General features: G+C 36.7%; 2 protein-coding genes across 2 annotated transcripts; one reads left to right on the top strand and one right to left on the bottom strand.

Moving 5' to 3' along the window:
• Positions 1-13,587: 13,587 nt before the first annotated feature.
• Positions 13,588-18,997, bottom strand: LOC131531036 (SLAM family member 5-like). The gene is made up of 5 exons (XM_058761588.1): positions 18,949-18,997; positions 16,159-16,476; positions 15,388-15,672; positions 14,591-14,698; positions 13,588-14,389 (listed from the first exon to the last, which is right to left on the bottom strand). Exons 1-5 carry the CDS (start codon positions 18,995-18,997, stop codon positions 14,364-14,366), a joined length of 786 nt encoding a protein of 261 aa, XP_058617571.1. The 3' UTR covers positions 13,588-14,363.
• A 5,801-nt stretch (positions 18,998-24,798) lies between these two features.
• Positions 24,799-26,717, top strand: LOC131531035 (uncharacterized). The gene is made up of 5 exons (XM_058761587.1): positions 24,799-24,835; positions 25,482-25,814; positions 25,963-26,094; positions 26,290-26,363; positions 26,583-26,717. Exons 1-5 carry the CDS (start codon positions 24,799-24,801, stop codon positions 26,715-26,717), a joined length of 711 nt encoding a protein of 236 aa, XP_058617570.1.
• Positions 26,718-26,949: the final 232 nt, after the last annotated feature.

The following is a 26,949-nucleotide window of genomic DNA, read 5'->3' as shown; positions in this document are numbered from 1 at the left end:
TAAATTATTTACCACTAGGATGGACCGAAGCTGGGCTGCTACAGTACTTTCCAGTAATTTAGCAATAATGCATCTCTTTCTGACAGAGACAGATCTAGATTCACTGGTAACAGAGATCAATATATCAAAGAAAATACAGAAGTGATCAGATAGTGCTACATCCAGTAACACTTTACAATACGGTGACACTAATATGCATTTACTTTAATTGTTGAGGCACTCGACTAACTAACTAATTCAAAATCTATAACCACAATGACATATTACTTAACAGTTAGTTAGTAGTCATGTGCATCAACAAGTAAAGTCATAACATAATGATACCCATGCAAATCATTAGCTAATGATTAATTAAAGCAGACAACTGGATGTTTAAAGGCATGGCTTCGACCCAATATGGTAATTAACATATGAATTTACTTCATTAGTTAATAAAATAAGTTATTAGGTAGTTAATATATTATGACGTATTTAACTGATAACAGTTTATTGATTACTTAATCTTTGAATCATATTGAATGTTCATTATTAGCTGATGCAGTAATCATTAATAAATGGTTTAGCTCATCATGAGTTATACATTAACTCATGATTATCTGTGAATTAGTTAAGCATTATTTAATGCATATTTGTGCACCCGTATTGTAAAGTGTTACCCTACATCCTTAATAACAATAGATGAAATGTTTAGACCTCTACTGATGAGTAAATCTAGAGTGTGTCCACGATTGTGTGTGGGTCCATGCACATGCTGAATCAGATCAAAATTGTTTAAAGCAGTTATTTCTTTTGCAGTTTTGATTTCTGCATTATCTATGTGAATATTAAAATCCCCTGCAATAGTAAAACAGTCAAACTCTGAGGAAATCATTGATAACAGTTCTGTGAATTCTTCAACAAAGGCTGGAGAGTATTTTGGAGGCCTGTAAATAATGATAAACAGAATGCGTGGGGCACCTTTCAGCACAATACCCAGGTATTCAAAAGACAAATACTGACCAAATGACACTTGCTTGCATTGATAAACATCTTTAAATAGAGCAGCTACACCTCCACCTCTCCTAACAGTCCTGCAGACACTTGTAAAATTAAAGTTAGGAGGGTCTTTTTCATTGAGGTCTGTTGCACTGCAGCTGTCTTCTAGCCATGTTTCATTTAGAAACAAAATCCAGGTTGTTTGTGGTTATTAAATCATTGATCAGAAATTATTTATTTTTTAGGAAGCGAATGTTTAAAAATGCTAACTTGATGGAATTACATTTTGTCTCTACAGCAATCTTAGATTGATGCATCACAGGCCGCAGATTAGATGGGTCAGCCGTACGACTTGAGAAGGCCTTAGACTTTCTATCACGTGATAAAACAGAGATAGAGAAAGCTACAGGCACACTGGGCTCCCGCTTGTTCTGTAAACATTTGTGAATGTTGCTGCTAATATGGCGGGGACCTGACACATCACTGAGAGCTGTTATCAGTTGTTTTTGGTTCACTTACAGCCGATGGAGGAGGGTTTGGGCCCTGGTGTTGTGGCAGCGGTCGAAGAGCTCTCACAGGAGGAGGAGGGAGAGCTGGGCCTGCAGTCTTTGGTAGTTGTTGGCAAAATAAATTTTTGCTGTCGGCCAGAAACCTCCTATTGCTAGTTGGTATTGTGGCTTTATTGCATACAGATACATTTATATAAATGGCAACACTTCACAATAAGGTTCATTAGTTAACATTAACTAGTGTAGTTAACATGAACTAAGAATGAACGATACTTCTGCAGCATTTATTATTGTTAATTTCAATATTTACTAATGCATTATTACGGTTTTTCCTCAGTGGCTTTGGTGCATTTCTTAGATCAGAAAATAAATTCTCAAAACTACTTGTTCAACCTCCACATCATCTAGTCACTTGAGCACATGATAAAAGCAGTTTCTCATTCTTTTAAACAAGTTGCAGTTGCTTCTGTAACGGGGCTGACGAGACGTGAGACATGTGGATCCATGTGCAAGCTTTTATTGGCAAGAGACGTGGTCATAACAGGCAGGGTCAAACAATGGCAAACAGGTATGGCAGGGACAAGACAAAGAGTAATCCTAGAGCAAGCAAAGGTCGGTCGACAGCGAACAGTATCCGAAGGGGCCAGGCAAAGAGATAATCCAGGGAACACGGGCTAGAATCCAAAGGGGGTGCAAACAGTGTCCGAACAGATAGACAGGGGTAAATACAGGGAACACAGACTAGAAAATAACAAACGTACCGTAAAGCAGCTGACACTAGGGGAGTGAAAAACGCAGGACAATACAGGAACAGAACAGAAACACGGAATGACACAGAAAGGGTTAATCCAGGAAACACGGGCTCTGTAAAGTTGCTACGGCTTGGGGAGCGGTAAACGCATTCAATACTCGGCAGAGAGGCAGAGAAAGTCCAAGGCTTATAAAGCGTGTGTGATCAGTATGTGCGTGGGATCAGGTGTGCGTGTGATTAGTGCAATGGGTGATTGGTGACAGCTGTGATCAGTGTTGGATGATGGGAAATGGAGTCCATGTGGTGTGTGGTGTGAAAGTCCATGTGGTGAGCGAGTGACCTCTGGTGGTGAATGGACGGAAGTGGAGACCAGATTCGTGACAGCTACATTCATGCAATCGATCATATACATTTGTCTGCGTTTTCCTACATTATCAGTTACCAATGTCATGTTGCTCAAAATGTATTATATAGTTCTCTGTGCAATAGTCAAGTCAAGTCAAGTCACCTTTATTTATATAGCGCTTTTACAATACAGATTGTGTCAAAGCACTTAACAGTATCAAATTGGAGGATAGAGTGTCAGTAATGTATAATGATAAGATTAAACACTCAATTTTCAGTTAAAGGCATTTCATTATTGAATACAGAGATGTCATTGTCTAGCTCAGTTTAGTTTAAATAGTATCTGTGCAATCAAATCGGCGATAATCGCTAGAAATTAAGTGTCCCCAACTGAGCAAGCCAGAGGCGACAGCGGCAAGGAACCAAAACTCCTCTGTGACAGAATGGAGAAAAAACCTTGGGAGAAACTAGGCTCAGTCGGGGGCCAGTTATCCTCTGACCAGACGAAACCCGCAGTTCAAAAGTTTATATTTCTATTTTAATTTTGTTGCAATTTCTAACAATAGTAGTATTATGTAGTTAGGTATTTTATTATATTTTAGTTATTTTGTTATTTTGGTTGATATATCTGGGGATATATCTCTGGGGGTCATCTGGGTGTCCTGGTCTCCGCTGACGATCAGGGCTGTAGACGTCATCTCTTGGTGCTGATCCACAGACTAGGAAAGAAACAGACAAATATTAGCGTAGATGCCATTCTACTTACGATGTAACGAGTACATCGTGTGTTATGGGAAGTGTTCCCGGTTCCGGTTGATCTAATTAATGCAGCCTAACAATCCTTTAACGGATTTGAATAATAGAAGCGTATTAATGTGTTATGTGTAAGCCAGGCTAAAGAGATGTGTCTTTAATCTAGATTTAAACTGACAGAGTGTGTCTGCCTCCCGAACAGTGTTAGGTAGACTGTTCCAGAGTTTGGGTGCTAAATAGGAATAGGATCTGCCGCCCGCAGTTGATTTTGATATTCTTTGATATTATCAAACGGCCGGAGTTTTGAGAACGCAGCGGACGTGGAGGACTATAATGCGATAAGAGCTCGCTCAAGTACAGAGGAGCTAAACCATTCAGGGCTTTATAAGTAATTAACAAGATTTTAAAATCTATCCGATGCTTGATAGGGAGCCAATGCAGTGTTGACAGAACTGGGCTAATATGGTCATATTTCCTGGTTCTAGTAAGGACTCTAGCTGTTGCATTTTGGACTAACTGTAGTTTGTTGATCAAGCATGCAGAACAACCACCCAATAAAGCATTACAATAGTCTAACCTTGAGGTCATAAACGCATGAATTAACATTTCTGCATTTGACGTTGAGAGCATTGGTCAATTTAGATATGCTTTTGAGATGAAAAATGCAGTTTTACAGATGCTAGAAACATGGCTTTCAAATGACAGATTGCTATAGTCTTATCCCTCAAAACATCTAGTCATTAGTTCATTGTATAAGTCATTAAATGCAAAATGGTTGATCTAGTTGTCATAAACTGTCAAGCATATTTTATACACATTTCTATTAGTCTTTTGTAAATTTGCCATGGATTGTGCAGGTGATTGACTTTCACGAATGAAGAGAATGTAGATCAACCAATGATAAATCAGTTCTCTGAAATTCCTCATACAGTGCTGCATGCAAAAGCAAATCTCTGTCTATGTTTGCCTTTCTAATTTTGTATTTTATTATTTATTATTATTTATTAATTGTATTATTTATTTATATTAATTTTGTATTTTGTATTTATGTTCATTGACATAAATACTTACGAAGATGAACTAAAGATTTTGAGTAAGTTACAGGCTTTTGCAGGTAATCCATTGTGTGGTGCTGTTTGAACAAATTGTTTTGAGAAATGCACATGCTTTGCAAATATTAAGGGTGATTTCAGAAATGCACCGAAGTGACTGAGAAAAACTGTAAAATCAAAAGTTGTGTTTGTTAACATCAGTTAATGCACTGTGAACTAACATGAACTACCAATGGACGACTGTATTTTCATTAACTAACATTAACAAAGATTAATAAATACTGTAATAAATGTATAGTTCATTGTGTGCTCATGTTAGTTAATACATTAGCTAACATTAATGAAAACTTATTGTATAGTGTAGATGTATAGGCCTGGCTACATTTATTTGCATCTTTACATGTGTCATATTATTAACATTTCACCAAAATCAAGTTCAAGCTTTTGACCAGTGAATGTTTTTTCCGTCATAACGCCACAAAGGCAGTACGGGCATCACATTTACATTTTCATGAACTTGCAGGTCATACAGTTTTCTGTCGTGGTGCTCAGTTTTTTTCTGTTATTTGGCCAAAGTATCATATTGTAAAAGATTCAGCGCTTCGCGCAAGCTATTTGGCTATAACTTGACAACAAATGCTAGACTACTACACTCGTCTCCGCTCCTCAAATACAAAAAAAAATTAATAAATAAATATTAGCCTTTATAAATATAGTGTTTGAGTAAAGAAACAGTTCTTTGTTTACCTTCAGACAGCAAACAGGCCGAGATGCTCTAAACTGCACGCCGCACTTCATTGACGAGAGAGGCGGGAGGAATAATGAGATTTGACTGACAGTTTGAAGAGCCAGTGGCGTTAAAAGCTTTAGTGACTGTGGCTTCACTTTTACTGATCCAGGATAAGTGATCCGTAGCTGTTATATTTCCGATTTGAGCTTGAGCTTCAGAATGCTTTGGATAATGTAACGTTAGCTTTTGTTGAAGCTACCGCTACTTGATCAAAAAATAGTTTCGCTACTGAAAAGCTATTTGATTCAGAAAGCAGCGACGCTACCACCACGCTACTGAGAAATGTAGTTAAACTAGTAGCGTCACTACTTGTAGCGACGCTACTGCCCATCACTGCAGTACGTCATCGTGCTACAGGCTGCAGGAGGACCTCTTGGGGAATTTACCATTAACCATTTAACAGGTTTTAACTGTAGCAGTTTTACAGTCTTTTACCGTTAAATTCACGGTAATTTTTTGTTGAAACGTGTGAGTTTACTTGGTCTTTTCTTCAGGGAAACCTTCAAGGTTTCAGAGGTCAATGTTTCATGAAATTCAAGTTATGTTATACACAATAATTATCATATTAACAGCAACATCTATTAATAGCGCACTCTATCGGGTAAATGTAGAGATATTTCTGCATTAAACACTAAAGAGCGATGATGTGCGTGCTATTGCCAAAATGTCTAATAGAGCAGTGTTTCTCAACTGGTGGGTCACAGAGTGTATGGCCAACCCTTACAAAAAAGAAGTTTATTCAAGTGTGCTATTAGTATACTTCTTTTAAACAAAATCGGGAAAACAGTTAAAACAGTTAATAAAATGAGGATACATAAAATACAGTGCAGTGCAATCAGTTCAGACATAGCACAGTGCTCATTCAGTAAATACACAGCTAAACAGATGTGTTTTGAGTCTGGATTTAAATATGGCTACTGATTTAGCTCATATGATCTCTTCTGGGAGCTGGTTCCAACTGCGGGTGGCTAAAAGCAGATACCTCTTGTTTAGAGTGAACCCTTGGCATGTCTAACTGACTTGATCCTAATGATCTGAGATCTGTTAGGCTTATATTCAGTTACAAGAAAACAAACAAACAAACAAAAAAACAAGCAGTAAATGGGATCAATATTTAATAAATGAAAACTAAAAAAAAGTGACACGAAGAGCAAAAACAGAACTGAGAGAGAATAATAACATCTTGGCTGAGAATGTATGTCAACAAAAGCAGAAAGTGTGAGTCAGAGTCCTGTATGAGTGCTAACATCCTTTCAATCGCAGTATTTGATCATTGGTATTTTGGGGACATTTTCATACACAGCATCCGACTTTGATTTCTGCAAGGAAACATAAACTCAGTCATGCTATGTTTAAAAAAACCCATTTAGATCAGTAGAACTAAACATAATTTTCCAGCATTTTTACAAGTTTAAACCTGTACACTTAAAGCTATATATGCATTTTATTTATTTATTTTAATTGTAATTTTATTTATTTATTTACTTATTTTTTAAGGATGAATAGTTTGCTCTCCTGACCTGTTTTTCTAAGTTTCTTGCAGATGCAGCACATCACGACTAAAACTACAATCAAAAGAGATCCAGCAGCAGAAATCAGCACTATAAAAAATAAAGGTAGGCCCTGATCTGTAATGGACAAAATTAGCCATTAGTGTAATTGAATTAGTCTGTTTGATCTACAACAAACACTGGCTGCGTTCCAGTCCATTTTTTATGCCCTTCACTCACAAACTTCCCTCCGTCTCGTTTACTCAGATGTACATCATTGATCATGCTGCATGAGTGCTCACTACAGGTGGAACCCTTGCAATGGGCTGAACTAGTTCTAGTTCTAGTTGAACTAGCTGGAAGTCCTAAGCCCTTGATCACTTAGAATCCGCTATGGAGTTGGTTTATTGTTTACATTTTTCCCCTTAGGAATTTGTTTTGTGTAGCATTCTATGTGTATATAGGTATGCTTGAGCGGTTATAAATGTTGAAAAAAAAAAAATAATTTCTATATTATAGAGTTGTTTGGGGAGGGGATGAATTAAACATTTGTGATGACGTCATAATCGTGTTGCATTGTGGTCTATGGAGCGGCCTGAAGTGTGCATATGAAGCAGACTCGCTCCCTTGATCAAAATCGAGGGGAGGTCCATATAAACTTCCCTCGTCTACATCACGAACTACACACTTCAAAATGGCAGCGGGGATTCCCCCGAGGGGAAGTTTGCGAGTGTGTGTCTAAAAGTGGAGTGGAAAGCAGCCACAGTCAAACATCAACATTTTATAATTGAGAGCTTAGTTAATTTACGTTAATATCAACACTAACATACCTGAACATGTGTGACAGGGTTGACTGATGTCCAGATGTGTGGTCAGGTTGCTGATGTTGTTGTTTAACACACAGCTGTAGGTGTTTTATCCTGATGTTCCACCTCCAGAGATAGAGAGAGACTGATGCTGAGATCAGACGCACTGATGCTGGACAATAAACTGTTTCCTTTGAACCAGGAGAGAGTCACATGACTCACATTCAGCACTGAACACAGCAGTGAACAATTCTGCTGTGATGATGATGATGAACAGTCCCTGGTAATGTTAGGAACAGGCAGACGAGCTGGAACATATGAGAGAATAAACAGAAATCTGGGTAAATCTAAATAAATCTTATGTCCGTGTAGTGTGTTTGTGGTGTGAGTGTTTCTGTCATCTCAAACTATAAAACACATATATATATATATATATATATATATATATATATATAAACCAAGTGAATATATCATTGTAAACATCTGAATGAATATACAACCCGAATTCTGGAAATGTTGGGATGTTTTTTAAAATTTGAATAAACCCCATGAGCCAATATTTTATTCACAATAGAATATAGAGAACATAACAAATGTTTAAACTGAGAAATTTTATAATTGTATCCACTAAATTAGCTCATTTTACATTTGATGTCTGCTATAGGTCTCAAAAAAGTTGGCACGGGGCATATATTTGCATGTTAATCAACATTGTGCCACATATGCTGTACATTGAGCTTAATTAATTTATTCCTTTAATAAATCAAGAATATATGAATGACAGGACAAATGATCTCTACTCACCATAGACAGAAACGCTGAATGTTTTTAATGACCATTTTGTTCCCATTATCTCTAGTTCATAACGTCCTGCATGTTGAGTTGTGATGTTTGTGATGGTCAGAGATCCAGTTTGATTGTCCAGATTCAGTCTGTCTCTGAATCTCCCGTCAGGACCATCAAATGTGGAGAAGATTCCATAAGCTGTATCGATTTCAGCGATGAGGGATGCTTCAGCTTCAAATTTCCACAGTATGTCATCATCTTTACATATTTCAGTAACGTCAGAGTATAAAGTGACAGAATCTCCTTCACTCACTGACACTGACTCACCAAATACATCTGATGAACATAAAAATGTTTTTGTCACAGATTAAGTCTCTTGCTGGTTTACAAATTCTGAAATCAGGTTGAGTTTATACCTAAATTTGATTTGAAGGACATTGGAACAACAAAAGTTATGTCCTGGACATTACACTATAGGCTCACTGAAACATGGGCCTGAATCCAAAGTAGAGCTCAAAATAATATCTTTAACCCTTGTGCTGTGTTGAAAATCCTTAATCTAATGTGGTGTTCCATTTGTAGTCCAATGCAGTAACATAGCATTTTCAGGAAAAAGAACATCCTCTCCAGATCAAAATGGCTGGAACATAACCAAAGGGTTAATTTATCTGAGAAACTACAAATACTCTAACCAATTTAAAAAGTAGCAGCAGCTTTAAGACTCTGCCAACAGAAAAAAAAAGATACACATTCATAACTTACCGATCAGACGCCACCAACACAAACAGAGCAAAAAAAATGTGTGAAACATTCTTTAACAGATCCGTGAAAAATGTGTGATCTAATAAAACTGTCTGCTGAAAGTGTAAATTTCCCCCAATAGAGTTTGACTTTGCTGCTGTGACTCTGGACGAGCAGCGGAGACGTGCTGCTGTGACTCTGGACGAGCAGCGGAGACGTGCTGCTGTGACTCTGGACGAGCAGCGGAGACGTGCTGCTGTGACTCTGGACGGGCAGCTGTGACTTGGCTGGACTTGTGAAGATCAGCTGTGACTTGGCTGGACTCGTGAAGATCAGCTGTGACTTGGCTGGACTCGTGAAGATCAGCTGTGACTTGGCTGGACTCGTGAAGATGAACGTTGACTTGACTTAGCTCTTTACTGGCAGCAATGACATGACGGGGTGTTGTTATGGCCGCCATTTTGTGAGCGCACGCTGATACGTCTGCCATTTCCGTCACAGACGCAGCGTCGCGTTCCTCTTCCATGACACCCACAGAAAACAAAGAGCCAGCACACCGCAAATCATAGTCCATAAAATCCCTTAAACTAACATTAAATTTTCCCTCAGGTAACCATGACTTTATGGGTTCGCTTAGTCCAAAACGGAAAATGTCCTTTAAGACAACCTCATCAAAAGGAATCCTAAACGCCAGCTCACAGAATTGAATGACGTACTCTTCAATAGATGAACTACCTTGTCGCAGATCGAGCAGCTGGTCGAATGGATCCATACCTGGCCAGGGTTCCTTGGAAAAGCCGCTGGATCCTCGTGTGGCCGAGTATTCTGTAACGGGGCTGACGAGACGTGAGACATGTGGATCCATGTGCAAGCTTTTATTGGCAAGAGACGTGGTCATAACAGGCAGGGTCAAACAATGGCAAACAGGTATGGCAGGGACAAGACAAAGAGTAATCCTAGAGCAAGCAAAGGTCGGTCGACAGCGAACAGTATCCGAAGGGGCCAGGCAGAGAGATAATCCAGGGAACACGGGCTAGAATCCAAAGGGGGTGCAAACAGTGTCCGAACAGATAGACAGGGGTAAATACAGGGAACACAGACTAGAAAATAACAAACGTACCGTAAAGCAGCTGACACTAGGGGAGTGAAAAACGCAGGACAATACAGGAACAGAACAGAAACACGGAATGACACAGAAAGGGTTAATCCAGGAAACACGGGCTCTGTAAAGTTGCTACGGCTTGGGGAGCGGTAAACGCATTCAATACTCGGCAGAGAGGCAGAGAAAGTCCAAGGCTTATAAAGCGTGTGTGATCAGTATGTGCGTGGGATCAGGTGTGCGTGTGATTAGTGCAATGGGTGATTGGTGACAGCTGTGATCAGTGTTGGATGATGGGAAATGGAGTCCATGTGGTGTGTGGTGTGAAAGTCCATGTGGTGAGCGAGTGACCTCTGGTGGTGAATGGACGGAAGTGGAGACCAGATTCGTGACAGCTACATTCATGCAATCGATCATATACATTTGTCTGCGTTTTCCTACATTATCAGTTACCAATGTCATGTTGCTCAAAATGTATTATATAGTTCTCTGTGCAATAGTCAAGTCAAGTCAAGTCACCTTTATTTATATAGCGCTTTTACAATACAGATTGTGTCAAAGCACTTAACAGTATCAAATTGGAGGATAGAGTGTCAGTAATGTATAATGATAAGATTAAACACTCAATTTTCAGTTAAAGGCATTTCATTATTGAATACAGAGATGTCATTGTCTAGCTCAGTTTAGTTTAAATAGTATCTGTGCAATCAAATCGGCGATAATCGCTAGAAATTAAGTGTCCCCAACTGAGCAAGCCAGAGGCGACAGCGGCAAGGAACCAAAACTCCCTCTGTGACAGAATGGAGAAAAAAAAACCTTGGGAGAAACTAGGCTCAGTCGGGGGCCAGTTATCCTCTGACCAGACGAAACCCGCAGTTCAAAAGTTTATATTTCTATTTTAATTTTGTTGCAATTTCTAACAATAGTAGTATTATGTAGTTAGGTATTTTATTATATTTTAGTTATTTTGTTATTTTGGTTGATATATCTGGGGATATATCTCTGGGGGTCATCTGGGTGTCCTGGTCTCCGCTGACGATCAGGGCTGTAGACGTCATCTCTTGGTGCTGATCCACAGACTAGGAAAGAAACAGACAAATATTAGCGTAGATGCCATTCTACTTACGATGTAACGAGTACATCGTGTGTTATGGGAAGTGTTCGGTTCAGGTTGATCTAATTAATGCAGCCTAACAATCCTTTAACGGATTTGAATAATAGAAGCGTATTAATGTGTTATGTGTAAGCCAGGCTAAAGAGATGTGTCTTTAATCTAGATTTAAACTGACAGAGTGTGTCTGCCTCCCGAACAGTGTTAGGTAGACTGTTCCAGAGTTTGGGTGCTAAATAGGAATAGGATCTGCCGCCCGCAGTTGATTTTGATATTCTTTGATATTATCAAACGGCCGGAGTTTTGAGAACGCAGCGGACGTGGAGGACTATAATGCGATAAGAGCTCGCTCAAGTACAGAGGAGCTAAACCATTCAGGGCTTTATAAGTAATTAACAAGATTTTAAAATCTATCCGATGCTTGATAGGGAGCCAATGCAGTGTTGACAGAACTGGGCTAATATGGTCATATTTCCTGGTTCTAGTAAGGACTCTAGCTGTTGCATTTTGGACTAACTGTAGTTTGTTGATCAAGCATGCAGAACAACCACCCAATAAAGCATTACAATAGTCTAACCTTGAGGTCATAAACGCATGAATTAACATTTCTGCATTTGACGTTGAGAGCATTGGTCGCAATTTAGATATGCTTTTGAGATGAAAAAATGCAGTTTTACAGATGCTAGAAACATGGCTTTCAAATGACAGATTGCTATAGTCTTATCCCTCAAAACATCTAGTCATTAGTTCATTGTATAAGTCATTAAATGCAAAATGGTTGATCTAGTTGTCATAAACTGTCAAGCATATTTTATACACATTTCTATTAGTCTTTTTGTAAATTTGCCATGGATTGTGCAGGTGATTGACTTTCACGAATGAAGAGAATGTAGATCAACCAATGATAAATCAGTTCTCTGAAATTCCTCATACAGTGCTGCATGCAAAAGCAAATCTCTGTCTATGTTTGCCTTTCTAATTTTGTATTTTATTATTTATTATTATTTATTAATTGTATTATTTATTTATATTAATTTTGTATTTTGTATTTATGTTCATTGACATAAATACTTACGAGAGATGAACTAAAGATTTTGAGTAAGTTACAGGCTTTTGCAGGTAATCCATTGTGTGGTGCTGTTTGAACAAATTGTTTTGAGAAATGCACATGCTTTGCAAATATTAAGGGTGATTTCAGAAATGCAATCAAGTGACTGAGAAAAACTGTAAAATCAAAAGTTGTGTTTGTTAACATCAGTTAATGCACTGTGAACTAACATGAACTACCAATGGACGACTGTATTTTCATTAACTAACATTAACAAAGATTAATAAATACTGTAATAAATGTATAGTTCATTGTGTGCTCATGTTAGTTAATACATTAGCTAACATTAATGAAAACTTATTGTATAGTGTAGATGTATAGGCCTGGCTACATTTATTTGCATCTTTACATGTGTCATATTATTAACATTTCACCAAAATCAAGTTCAAGCTTTTGACCAGTGAATGTTTTTTTCCCGTCCTTAACGCCACAAAGGCAGTACGGGCATCACATTTACATTTTCATGAACTTGCAGGTCATACAGTTTTCTGTCGTGGTGCTCAGTTTTTTTCTGTTATTTGGCCAAAGTATCATATTGTAAAAGATTCAGCGCTTCGCGCAAGCTATTTGGCTATAACTTGACAACAAATGCTAGACTACTACACTCGTCTCCGCTCCTCAAATACAAAAAAAAATTAATAAATAAATATTAGCCTTTATAAATATAGTGTTTGAGTAAAGAAACAGTTCTTTGTTTACCTTCAGACAGCAAACAGGCTGAGATGCTCTAAACTGCACGCCGCACTTCATTGACGAGAGAGGCGGGAGGAATAATGAGATTTGACTGACAGTTTGAAGAGCCAGTGGCGTTAAAAGCTTTAGTGACTGTGGCTTCACTTTTACTGATCCAGGATAAGTGATCCGTAGCTGTTATATTTCCGATTTGAGCTTGAGCTTCAGAATGCTTTGGATAATGTAACGTTAGCTTTTGTTGAAGCTACCGCGCTACTTGATCAAAAAAATAGTTTCGCTACTGAAAAGCTATTTGATTCAGAAAGCAGCGACGCTACCACCACGCTACTGAGAAATGTAGTTAAACTAGTAGCGTCACTACTTGTAGCGACGCTACTGCCCATCACTGCAGTACGTCATCGTGCTACAGGCTGCAGGAGGACCTCTTGGGGGAATTTACCATTAACCATTTAACAGGTTTTTAACTGTAGCAGTTTTACAGTCTTTTACCGTTAAATTCACGGTAATTTTTTTTGTTGAAACGTGTGAGTTTACTTGGTCTTTTCTTCAGGGGAAACCTTCAAGGTTTCAGAGGTCAATGTTTCATGAAATTCAAGTTATGTTATACACAATAATTATCATATTAACAGCAACATCTATTAATAGCGCACTCTATCGGGTAAATGTAGAGATATTTCTGCATTAAACACTAAAGAGCGATGATGTGCGTGCTATTGCCAAAATGTCTAATAGAGCAGTGTTTCTCAACTGGTGGGTCACAGAGTGTATGGCCAACCCTTACAAAAAAGAAGTTTATTCAAGTGTGCTATTAGTATACTTCTTTTAAACAAAATCGGGAAAACAGTTAAAACAGTTAATAAAATGAGGATACATAAAATACAGTGCAGTGCAATCAGTTCAGACATAGCACAGTGCTCATTCAGTAAATACACAGCTAAACAGATGTGTTTTGAGTCTGGATTTAAATATGGCTACTGATTTAGCTCATATGATCTCTTCTGGGAGCTGGTTCCAACTGCGGGTGGCTAAAAGCAGATACCTCTTGTTTAGAGTGAACCCTTGGCATGTCTAACTGACTTGATCCTAATGATCTGAGATCTGTTAGGCTTATATTCAGTTACAAGAAAACAAACAAACAAACAAACAAAAAAACAAGCAGTAAATGGGATCAATATTTAATAAATGAAAACTAAAAAAAAGTGACACGAAGAGCAAAAACAGAACTGAGAGAGAATAATAACATCTTGGCTGAGAATGTATGTCAACAAAAGCAGAAAGTGTGAGTCAGAGTCCTGTATGAGTGCTAACATCCTTTCAATCGCAGTATTTGATCATTGGTATTTTGGGGACATTTTCATACACAGCATCCGACTTTGATTTCTGCAAGGAAACATAAACTCAGTCATGCTATGTTTAAAAAAACCCATTTAGATCAGTAGAACTAAACATAATTTTCCAGCATTTTTACAAGTTTAAACCTGTACACTTAAAGCTATATATGCATTTTATTTATTTATTTTAATTGTAATTTTATTTATTTATTTACTTATTTTTTAAGGATGAATAGTTTGCTCTCCTGACCTGTTTTTCTAAGTTTCTTGCAGATGCAGCACATCACGACTAAAACTACAATCAAAAGAGATCCAGCAGCAGAAATCAGCACTATATAAAATAAAGGTAGGCCCTGATCTGTAATGGACAAAATTAGCCATTAGTGTAATTGAATTAGTCTGTTTGATCTACAACAAACACTGGCTGCGTTCCAGTCCATTTTTTATGCCCTTCACTCACAAACTTCCCTCCGTCTCGTTTACTCAGATGTACATCATTGATCATGCTGCATGAGTGCTCACTACAGGTGGAACCCTTGCAATGGGCTGAACTAGTTCTAGTTCTAGTTGAACTAGCTGGAAGTCCTAAGCCCTTGATCACTTAGAATCCGCTATGGAGTTGGTTTATTGTTTACATTTTTCCCCTTAGGAATTTGTTTTGTGTAGCATTCTATGTGTATATAGGTATGCTTGAGCGGTTATAAATGTTGAAAAAAATAATAATTTCTATATTATAGAGTTGTTTGGGGAGGGATGAATTAAACATTTGTGATGACGTCATAATCGTGTTGCATTGTGGTCTATGGAGCGGCCTGAAGTGTGCATATGAAGCAGACTCGCTCCCTTGATCAAAATCGAGGGGAGGTCCATATAAACTTCCCTCGTCTACATCACGAACTACACACTTCAAAATGGCAGCGGGGATTCCCCCGAGGGGAAGTTTGCGAGTGTGTGTCTAAAAGTGGAGTGGAAAGCAGCCACAGTCAAACATCAACATTTTATAATTGAGAGCTTAGTTAATTTACGTTAATATCAACACTAACATACCTGAACATGTGTGACAGGGTTGACTGATGTCCAGATGTGTGGTCAGGTTGCTGATGTTGTTGTTTAACACACAGCTGTAGGTGTTTTTATCCTGATGTTCCACCTCCAGAGATAGAGAGAGACTGATGCTGAGATCAGACGCACTGATGCTGGACAATAAACTGTTTCCTTTGAACCAGGAGAGAGTCACATGACTCACATTCAGCACTGAACACAGCAGTGAACAATTCTGCTGTGATGATGATGATGAACAGTCCCTGGTAATGTTAGGAACAGGCAGACGAGCTGGAACATATGAGAGAATAAACAGAAATCTGGGTAAATCTAAATAAATCTTATGTCCGTGTAGTGTGTTTGTGGTGTGAGTGTTTCTGTCATCTCAAACTATAAAACACATATATATATATATATATATATATATAAACCAAGTGAATATATCATTGTAAACATCTGAATGAATATACAACCCGAATTCTGGAAATGTTGGGATGTTTTTTAAAATTTGAATAAACCCCATGAGCCAATATTTTATTCACAATAGAATATAGAGAACATAACAAATGTTTAAACTGAGAAATTTTATAATTGTATCCACTAAATTAGCTCATTTTACATTTGATGTCTGCTATAGGTCTCAAAAAAGTTGGCACGGGGCATATATTTGCATGTTAATCAACATTGTGCCACATATGCTGTCCATTGAGCTTAATTAATTTATTCCTTTAATAAATCAAGAATATATGAATGACAGGACAAATGATCTCTACTCACCATAGACAGAAACGCTGAATGTTTTTAATGACCATTTTGTTCCCATTATCTCTAGTTCATAACGTCCTGCATGTTGAGTTGTGATGTTTGTGATGGTCAGAGATCCAGTTTGATTGTCCAGATTCAGTCTGTCTCTGAATCTCCCGTCAGGACCATCAAATGTGGAGAAGATTCCATAAGCTGTATCGATTTCAGCGATGAGGGATGCTTCAGCTTCAAATTTCCACAGTATGTCATCATCTTTACATATTTCAGTAACGTCAGAGTATAAAGTGACAGAATCTCCTTCACTCACTGACACTGACTCACCAAATACATCTGATGAACATAAAAATGTTTTTGTCACAGATTAAGTCTCTTGCTGGTTTACAAATTCTGAAATCAGGTTGAGTTTATACCTAAATTTGATTTGAAGGACATTGGAACAACAAAAGTTATGTCCTGGACATTACACTATAGGCTCACTGAAACATGGGCCTGAATCCAAAGTAGATCTCAAAATAATATCTTTAACCCTTGTGCTGTGTTGAAAATCCTTAATCTAATGTGGTGTTCCATTTGTAGTCCAATGCAGTAACATAGCATTTTCAGGAAAAAGAACATCCTCTCCAGATCAAAATGGCTGGAACATAACCAAAGGGTTAATTTATCTGAGAAACTACAAATACTCTAACCAATTTAAAAAGTAGCAGCAGCTTTAAGACTCTGCCAACAGAAAAAAAAGATACACATTCATAACTTACCGATCAGACGCCACCAACACAAACAGAGCAAAAAAAATGTGTGAAACATTCTTTAACAGATCCGTGAAAAATGTGTGATCTAATAAAACTGTCTGCTGAAAGTGTAAATTTCCCCCAATAGAGTTTGACCCACCTCATTCACCCCCAAACACACACATACACACACACACGCTCTCTGATTGAGTGTTAAATATAGTTACATATAAATGTTCTTCTGGCTGTTATTAACAGTTCTTAATAGTGGAAAACAATCTTTATTAAATGAAAAACATCATTTAATTTTAAAGATTTATAATCATTCATTTGTTGCAAATAGTAAAAACAGTTGATCGTCTTACATAATTGGCAGTCTTACTTTGCTTTGACACTATAACTCATGAGTAAAAGTGAAAGTGGTGACTGAAACTGCTGTGGTTTGATTTTTTTAAGAATAATTGTTGGATCTGTTGGGAGGATAAAATGCTTTTGCAGAAAATTTGGCTATTTGTTTATGTGTTTAGTTTGTAGGTGAAGGGCTTCTTCCTGGGATGTATTCCCAAAAGCAGGTTATGTGACATACCCAGTTATGTTTGAGGATAAGTGAGCAGATAACCTCAGCTTTCGGTTCCAAAATCGGAGGTTACTTTCAGGGTATGTAAGCAACCATAGCAACTTGCTCTCTAAAGATAACCTGCTGCGAAGCAAGTTATGTTCCAGGGTTAGTTCACTTCAGGGCTATCAGAGCATGTGTGGCCTACTGACGAGCCTTCAGTGGGCGTGACAGATAGCGCACAATATTATATATTATTACAATACAGTTATGTATATAGCCTACTAATATATATATATATATATATATATATATATATATATATATAGTTGTATGCTACTTTAATGATCAAGCGCTAATATAAGTAATAAATAAGGTTAGCCTATATATTGCTCTAATATGGTTATTATATTTTATTGGCATATATAACAGTTATCTGTATAAATTATAAAACACTATTATGACAAGGTAATGTTTAATTTATCATATTAGCATATATACTGTATATATATATATATATATATATACATATATTCATCTCACACATGGATTGGCATTTTCTATAATGTATTTCTATAATAAAAATACATATCTGATATGACTTAATATATAATTAGCATCAAACAAACAATATAATTCTTATTCTCAAGGATTAAAGATTAAACGGGAAAAAAATAAAATAAAAAACATTGCAAAACCATCAATTAGGTGGCGATATGCACTAAGCATAAGGCCTACATGACCTTTGAACAGAAGAAGAAGAAGAAGAAAGAAGCATTATGGCGCGCTTATTCTTAGAGTCCGTTTCCATAGTGACTCGTAAATTCGTCGCTCTGTTGAGAATGTCTTGAGTCTTAACCAGGAACATACTCTGAGTTGAATGAACTTACTCCCGGATGCGTTTTTGGAACCACATACCTCGAGTAAGCAAGGTTTGGGGTTAATCAACCGAAAGTTCAGGGTTTATCTGACGGTAAGTTAACCGTGCTTTCTGGAATACACCCCTGTTCTAATATTGACAGGGCCTCACAGTCTGACTTTCCTCAGTGCTTACTTATCCTGACTTGTATCCTATCCTATCTTACGATAAAACTTGAAAGAATGTTCTTAAAAACTCAAAATTATAACATACTAAGTCTACTAATACTAATAATTATGACATAAAAGCTCAAAATGTGGCATAAATGGTTATTTTCATAATTTTGACTCTTTATCTCATGATTTATCTCAACATTTAGGTTCTGGATGTGGGAATATATGCTCGATCTTGTTCAGCTCTTCTGGATCTGATGTCATAAACCAGAACAACAGCAGCAGCTGCAGCAACCATGCCCACCAGAGCAGTGACGAGCAATCGGACCACAGCTTCAGTAGAATCACAACACCGGCATAAACTCATGCACCATAGACGTACCTAAACATGTTGGACAGAGTTGAGTGTTGTTGAGATGCTTAGTCCGGTTGGTGAATGAATAATAAACTGTTTCCTTTGTACCAGGAAAGAGTCACATGACTCACATTCACCACTGAACTCACCAATAAACATTTGGACACTGATGAAGATCATTGTGTATGGAATGGCAATCCTGCCATAAATAAATAAAGAAATGTACAAAGAAATGTAAAAAAGCAAAAATAATTATTTATAAATATAATTATTTTCTTTTTTTTATTTTTTTTTTTTATTTATACATTTATTTATTTCCACTTTTATTTATTTTCACATTTATGTAGTTATTTACGTATTTATTTATTTATTTCCACATTTATTTATTTATACATTTCTTTGTCCGTAGGGTAATGAGGAGGGCGTGTTTTACGTCAGGAAAAGCAATCGAGCTAGAGAAGTCGAGGGTAAGCTTGAGGACACAGTGACACCTTGTGGTGCCCAAACAAAGTACAAGAAGTGTAGCCTACATGACGCGCCTGTTGATAGTGTGGGATGAAAAATTATCCAGCTCCAAATGGGTTGGACCTTGTTAATATGTCCTACACCAAACCCAACCCTAAACCTACCCGCCCACTTGGAGCTGTCTCAAACTACTTGCGACATAAGTCCCTCCCATTTGGAGGTAAGTTCCTCCCACTTGGAGGTCTCCGGGCTGCAGCGATACTAGGATGAATGACTTAGATGGGCAATATGGCCAAAATCTTATATCACGGTTATTATTTCAGTTTCAGGTGGGGGGTTGTTTCGGCTGGGAAGCGTGCAATCTGTCTCTTATGGCCCTTTCACACAGGACGCGGCATGCGCTGCGCTGGCCACTGGGTTCAGCGCAGCCCTTGAGATACAAAGATTTTCAAAACTTTAACCGGGACTTCGATTTGGATGCCCCCTTTCTATTGGCCGTACGGGTAATCGTCACAGAGCGCAGTGCAAAAGTTGAACAATTTTTCCACACGCAAGTGGCACAAGGCGACAAATCTTCTACACCCAGCAAGCAATGGCCATCATTTCACCGTCTCGGTTAACTATAGACCCGATATAGTCTGGATATGTGTAACCCACTTCTAGCCCAAATAACCTTGAATTTGGTTACATGTCGTTTTTTGGTAAAATAACTTGTGAGATGTATGATATTCCATCATGTAAGCATAGTCAACAGCGTTTACAAGGTGTCAAAACTGGTTCACTATAGTTTTTGCTCAGGCAGCGCATGAGATGGTTGATATCCCATCATGTTCGCAGTGTCAATAATATCTACAAAGATATAAGTGTCTTAATTGGATGGGCTACGTGTAGTCTAGCCCACCCGGTGAAATCGAGGCAATCCGTGGTCTAACTTTAACGGCTTGGCTATTAGTCCTGTATCAGACCAGTGATGACCGTAGCCAAAATAGCCTTAAAAGTGTTTACATGTAATTTTCGCCTACACAGCTTCTTATCAAATATAAGTAAACTTTTGAAACATTTAAATTAGCATTATTTTATATTTTATTTAATTATTTTACAACATTATTAAATACAGCATTATTTATTATTACAAAAATAATGCTAATTTAAATGTTTCAAAAGTTTACTTGCATCTGATAATATGTCATGCATCCCACAAGCTGTTAAATGTAACATTCATACATATTATACGATATTATTGATATTATTCGGCTGTCTTTCATTTTATAAATAAAAATGCAATTACAATTCCCAACCGCTATATGGCAATTGTAGCCCTACTGAGACATGCAACGCGAGACGTGAAAGTTAGTAGTAGGGGTGTGCGATACTGCAAATTTTGGTATCGATCCGATACCAAGTAAATACAGGGCAAGTATCGCTGATACTGACACCGATACCGATACTTTTTCCTTTTTAATAACATACATTTAAATAAGCAATTACACTTTGAAAATTAACAATAACTTATGTTGATATGACTAAAATATTACATTCACCTTAAAGCTATGTGGATATTATTTGCCTTTCTGAAAGGAATTTGCAAGCAGAGGAGCCCAGAATATGAAAGCAATGCGTAAAGTTTCGTGTTAAGCATTTTCCTCCCATAGAAAAGAGTTATAAAGAAAAAAAAAAAATTAACGTGGCCTAATGCATTAAGAAAGTAATATTGAAAGGCCAACTCAGTATACTGATGATGCAAACTATATGCAGGCAAGCAGCCCATGATATGAACGCAAAGTGCATGCATGTTAAGTGTTTTTCTCTGATAGAAAACCTTTATAAAGAAAAAACAACAACGTGGCTTAATGGTTGAAGACAGTAATACTGTATAAAAAGGCCAAATTCGGTAAATTTAATTGGTCTGGCTTCCAGTCTTATCCGCTTCCAGCTATTTTTAACTGTACAAAACAGCTTGTTTTGCTGCTTGCTCGGTAGTGCAAACTGGTGTTTCTTACCATATTATTTTATTGAATTGTCTTAATTATGGATAGCACAAACAATTGTACCGTTTATTGCACTGTTATTTTTCCTCATGATTTCCCTACCGTGCCTAATGAAGTGGAAGTCTCGCACATTCAGTCTATGAAAAAAGCTTACTTCCACATTGAAAAAGGTTAATAAGTTTGGTGCTGTTGCCACAGTAGCGAATTTCTACCGTTCCATCTCTCGCTGTAGCCAATAATATCCACTTGCGCTTGGAGCCGCTGAGTCACGTAATGGCATAACAAAACACTAAAGCAGGGGAGGAGCAGTAATGTTTGCATACGAGACGTGAAAAGAGCGGTATATAAACACACAGATCTGTCTATTCTTTGTTGAATGTATTAAGCAATATATTAAGTGTAGAGGAGAGAAAATTAACCTAAAGTATCGATCTAATCAGGCCAGTATCGATCCGATACCGATATCAACGTTGGTATCGATATTATCGATATTAGGATAATATCCTAGTTAGTAGATATCAGTAACTGTTGTGTTTTGAATTTAGTTTTTACATGAGAGAGCACTAAGTTTACCTGTCAGAGAGCAGTAGGCAAACAACAAACGATAAAGGACATTCCTACTTGGTCTTGTGTTTTCGTTTTGACTTGTGTTCATTATTTATCTATATTATTTGTTATCATGTTTAGGAACCATGACATTTTAGTGAAGGGAGCAGATCATAGTTGTGATCCGTGACTAGGCCCATGGTTCAGCATGCATGTGTTCAGAGGATTTATTGCAAAATTTAATAGATAATAGAGTAAAAGTTTTATAATTTGTACGTGTTTACAAACTCAAGCAATTTTAAAACAGCGCAAGAAGAGGAGAAAGAGCAAACAACAGAACAAACACAGCTTTGACAAAGATTAATCTATATTAATTTATACAGTGAACCAGGGCCGGCCCAAGCCTTTATGGAGCCCTAAGCAGAATTTTATTTGGGGGCCCCACTGTGCCGCCAATATGACTGGTTATTGTCAAAGCTTGATTATTCACACACTATAAATCTAACACACCTATTATCAGTTTTGTTTGTTGTAGCTGTGCTGCCTGGCACGTTTTTACCCTTCTGTGATTTTTAATTGTAACAGTTGCAAACTTACAACAGTGGTCAGGTGTTAATTTGCACTTTAACATTCATTAAAGTCTTAAAGTATTAAATGGCATACTTAATGTGGTGTGCTGAATAGCTAAATAAACCAGCAGACAATGCATTTACAGAACAGAATGTTATTTTAACAACATAAATATTAATCGAAGTTGTACTTTTATTACAAGTCATACTTTTTTTATAATAAATATTAAACACAGCAGAGAGCATGCATCTGTACATATATAAAACAACAACTCTTAATCTATATCTAGCTAATTGAGGCATAATGATATTGGAATATAATAGCAAAGACCCAAAATGTAGGCTAAGGTAAATAATGTTAAGCTGTTATCAGTTTATGAAACAGAAGCTTATTTAAACACGATCGATTTTAACCCTTTGATGCGCCGCAGAGACAGAGAAAGACGAGCTCAGAAGAAAGAAAAAAGAAAGACGCGCTCAGTGCTTTTCATATTTCATATCTGTTCAGTGTTTTCAACTGAATAAAGTTTATTTTAGGTTTCAGACATTTGAATACACTTCAATTAAGTAAAAAATACATTTAGCGTGTAGTTAAATAGGCTGCACACTGATTTCTATGGACAGCGGCAATAATAATCATTTCAATTAATGGACGACGTGTTTTATTCCTATCAAATATACATTGTGTAGATTACTATAAAGTTTACTCTGTTTTTCTCCCAGCTAACTAGCCACTTGCTTTCATGTATTTTGGGAGAAATAGCTGAATTTACGTGATGTTAATCTGACAGATCCACACGGCAGCATCCAGCGCATATATTATCAACATAGTCACGTTGCTATGGAAATAATAAAATGATATGTAGCCTATAGATTATTTAATTGTTTAATATTGCGCTTTCATATAATTGCCAGTGTCCGTTGACATCACAAATTAAAATAAAATAAAATAAACTGTCATTTCATGTTCGCTTATGCCTTGGGCCGGCTCTGCAGTGAACACACTCAGAAGAATTGGACAAACTGAGGAGTTTCAACATCTGGAAAAGCAGTTGGAAATTGAGAAGATCCAGCAATGGTAAAAAAAAATTAAAAATTAAAAAAAAACCTCTCCTAAACAACATTTCCTCACTAAAGCTCTCATCTTTGACAAAGTCCATCATTTATTTTAATTATTATATTGAATTTTTGACTGAACAATGGCTTGTTACATATACAGAGAGAGCATGAGATATAGAATATATTTGTCTTACAATAAGATTTATTTTGAAATAATTGATAGTAAACCTTAAAAGTAGAAATTATTTAAAATGACAATCATAATTATATTAATGATTATTTTATGTCATTTACCTGATTGGTTTAGTCTTGAGGCTGATATGTAACTCGTGTCTGCAGTAGATCAGCATCATGAATGTCATACAAATAAAACAAATAATTCAGATTCAAAATTCTTCAGCTGTAACAAAACATTTTGAGACACATATAATAGTAAAAGACTTATTCATGTAGAAAAATAAATAAATGCCCCGCCTATTGGAAAGATGCATCATCATTTTGATATTTTTACAATGGCACCACACTATAATTAATTTCCTAATTTCATGTAATAAGAATAATAACTCACCGATCAGCAGAACGATCAATAAACTCCACCGCTGCATGATTGTGACGCTCAGTTAGTTGAGCTGCTTCTAAAGAAAGTGTGTTAAAAGAAAAAGCTGTAAATGGCAAATGTAAGCAGTGATCATCATCAGTATGTTTTGATTATTAAAGGAGTAAATGAACTCACCAGTGAAGTACATTCTGCTGCTGTTGCTGAGTTTTGGAGGTGCACGTGTGTTCATACAGTAATAAACTCCTAATTCATCAGCAATCAAATTATTTATAACCAGACGATGTTTAAACTGCACTTAATATTTCTTTCTGAATGTTGTATTGAAGTAAAAAGGTGATGTTGTAGCTGACATTGATCGTAGAATCACTGTTGGAGGATCTGGTGTTTTCAATAAAATCCAATAAACCTCATTTTCATCAAGATCACAATTTTTAGGCTCACATTTGATACCAAATCAGTTAGTAGATCTGAACTCCATACTGACAACAAATTAATACATTTATAAGATATATTTTTTTTAAATTCAGAATTAAGATTATCAGATTAAACCCACTGTGAGGTCATAACATTACATGATTTATGGCAATGTTGCACAATTAATAATCATAAATATATTAATATCATGTAATAAACGCACAGAACTGAAGCTGGATGATCCTCATGTTGTTGCCGTGTTTAAAACACATCAATATGGAATATACAGATCTGAAGCATAGACAACAGCACAAAAAATTCAAGAAGAGGAACTCAAATTCACTCTGACCACATGGTGCACACTTTTTTTTTTTAAGCCCAATGCTCCATCAACACTTCACTGAGCACTTCAAATTCAGTATGTATATTTTAGCATCATAACCACAGTTTCTATAATCTGTGAAACTATTTTCAAACATATTAATGTGACATGAGTTTGTTTCAGAGAAGGAGTCAAAAGCAGAAAAGTCTGATAAATGTGAGGCTGCTAATAATAACACAGAGATTCAGGATTGATTCAGTGACTGAGTTACAGAGCTGGTTTCAAGATGACAAAAAAAAAACAAATCCAACCTCGAGTTTAGATTAGGTTCAGTGGTCAAATCCAGAGTCAACTCTGATCCTGTGAACGTGTAAATAACAGCTGCACAACTGCAGTATCACATCTGCAGCACAAATGCAGACACTGGTGTTAATTTTTTGTTGTTTTCAGAAAACAAACCAAGAGTGCAATAATTTCTAAATTGTTCCAGGATTGTAAAACTGTGCAAAATGACTAAATAAAAGTGCTGTGAGCGTGAGTTCCGTTCTGACTTCCTCTCTTGTCTCGGTACTTGAGGTGTCATAGTGTTTCCGTTCACAGTACGATCAAAGTATTGAAGATATTCATCTGAATCAGACGATCATACAGTTTCACATCTGAGTTTATCACGTTAGATGAGTCATTAAATGGGTTTTCTTTCAAGTTCTATATCTGAATAAATGTGTTTTTCTTTCTCTCATAGATCTGTTGATGTGGTCTCAAGCCACAGAGAGTGTAACAAACACAGTAGTAACTTTAGGAGCTGATGTGAATATAAGCTGTGATCTTGATATAGAGGAGATTTACTGGTACAGACACAAATCACCAGATCCTCCAGTGTTGATCTTACGCACTTACAGCAGCACATATGAAGGAGCTGAATATGAAAACAGCATCTTCAAACTCAAATACTCAGTGAAAACTAACAGTCGCCTGTTCATCAGAAATATCAGCACTGATGAATTAGGAGTTTATTATTGTGTCAAAACTAGTGAACCACAAAAATTCAGCAACGGCACCAAAATCTACATCAACAGTGAGTTGTTTTCATAGTTTAATGTTAAATATTTTAATTTAAAATGACTTATATTTGTATTTATTGTTACATTCATTACATATACAACTATGATATTTTGATAGTTTTATTGTTCTGACTTAAAATAAAATACATTTACATTTTACAGACTCTTTCCTGAAGAATCAGACTTCAGGATCAGAGTCACATGATGCTCCACAAGACCAGAAATCATGGATAAATCTGACCATCATCATCATCATCATCATCATCACTGCTTCTGTCAGCATTGCTGTAATAGGTGTGGATTTAACTTTAGATAATTATTCAGAATATAAATGTATTACTGTAACTACAAAGAAACAAGCTGTATATCTACACAACTATAACACTTTCTATCTGTTTTTCTGTTGTTTGTTTGCTGAAATGGGTTTCTTTATAATACATTGATATCATATTTTTCTCTGGTCATACATTTAATTCACTGCTGTTTCAGGTTTGATAAAGAGCTGCACAAACTCAAGCAGAGGAGGTAAAGAAAGCTTCAGGAGAGACGTGAAAGAGTCGCAGGTGAGAACAGACATTTAATACATAGAAACAAATCCTTACCTTCGTCTCACGCATTCACTGCTGTTTCTTTAATTTCAGTCGTGAGCTAGAGCTTCAGATCATGTGAAAATAATCTATAGTTACAACTAAACAGTGCTGTATGATAACAGTTATAGTTTAACATTAATATGTGCTCATATATGGTCATATATTGTCTGTTTCTCATCGTTTCTCTCTCAGTTTGCTGAAGCTGTTTTGTTGAAGCATCTCAGTGGCAGCAGATCTTGTCAAACCGTGTGCAGCTTCTCTCTTCTTCAGTCAATAACAGATGAAGGAGCTTCAGAAGAGACAGAAAAGTGCTTTAGATTTAAATAAACAATAAATGACATTTCATTTGTGTTTTGAAAACCTGACGCTGTGAATAAATTGTCTTTGTAAAATAAAGCGGGGCTTCTGTGGAGCAACCACTGGAGGTCGCTGTTTTATTTTACACTCAAGAACAAAGTCAAGACGAAACTCAAGACTGAGAAACATTTGTACAAACACTATATTCAGTAAAGATTTGAGGTGTGATGAATATTTAACAACAGGAAATAACTGCAACAGA

This window comes from Onychostoma macrolepis, chromosome 22 (assembly GCF_012432095.1).
Source record: "Onychostoma macrolepis isolate SWU-2019 chromosome 22, ASM1243209v1, whole genome shotgun sequence".
Lineage (NCBI taxonomy): Eukaryota > Metazoa > Chordata > Actinopteri > Cypriniformes > Cyprinidae > Onychostoma > Onychostoma macrolepis.
This window is presented reverse-complemented; position numbering and strand designations above follow the sequence as displayed.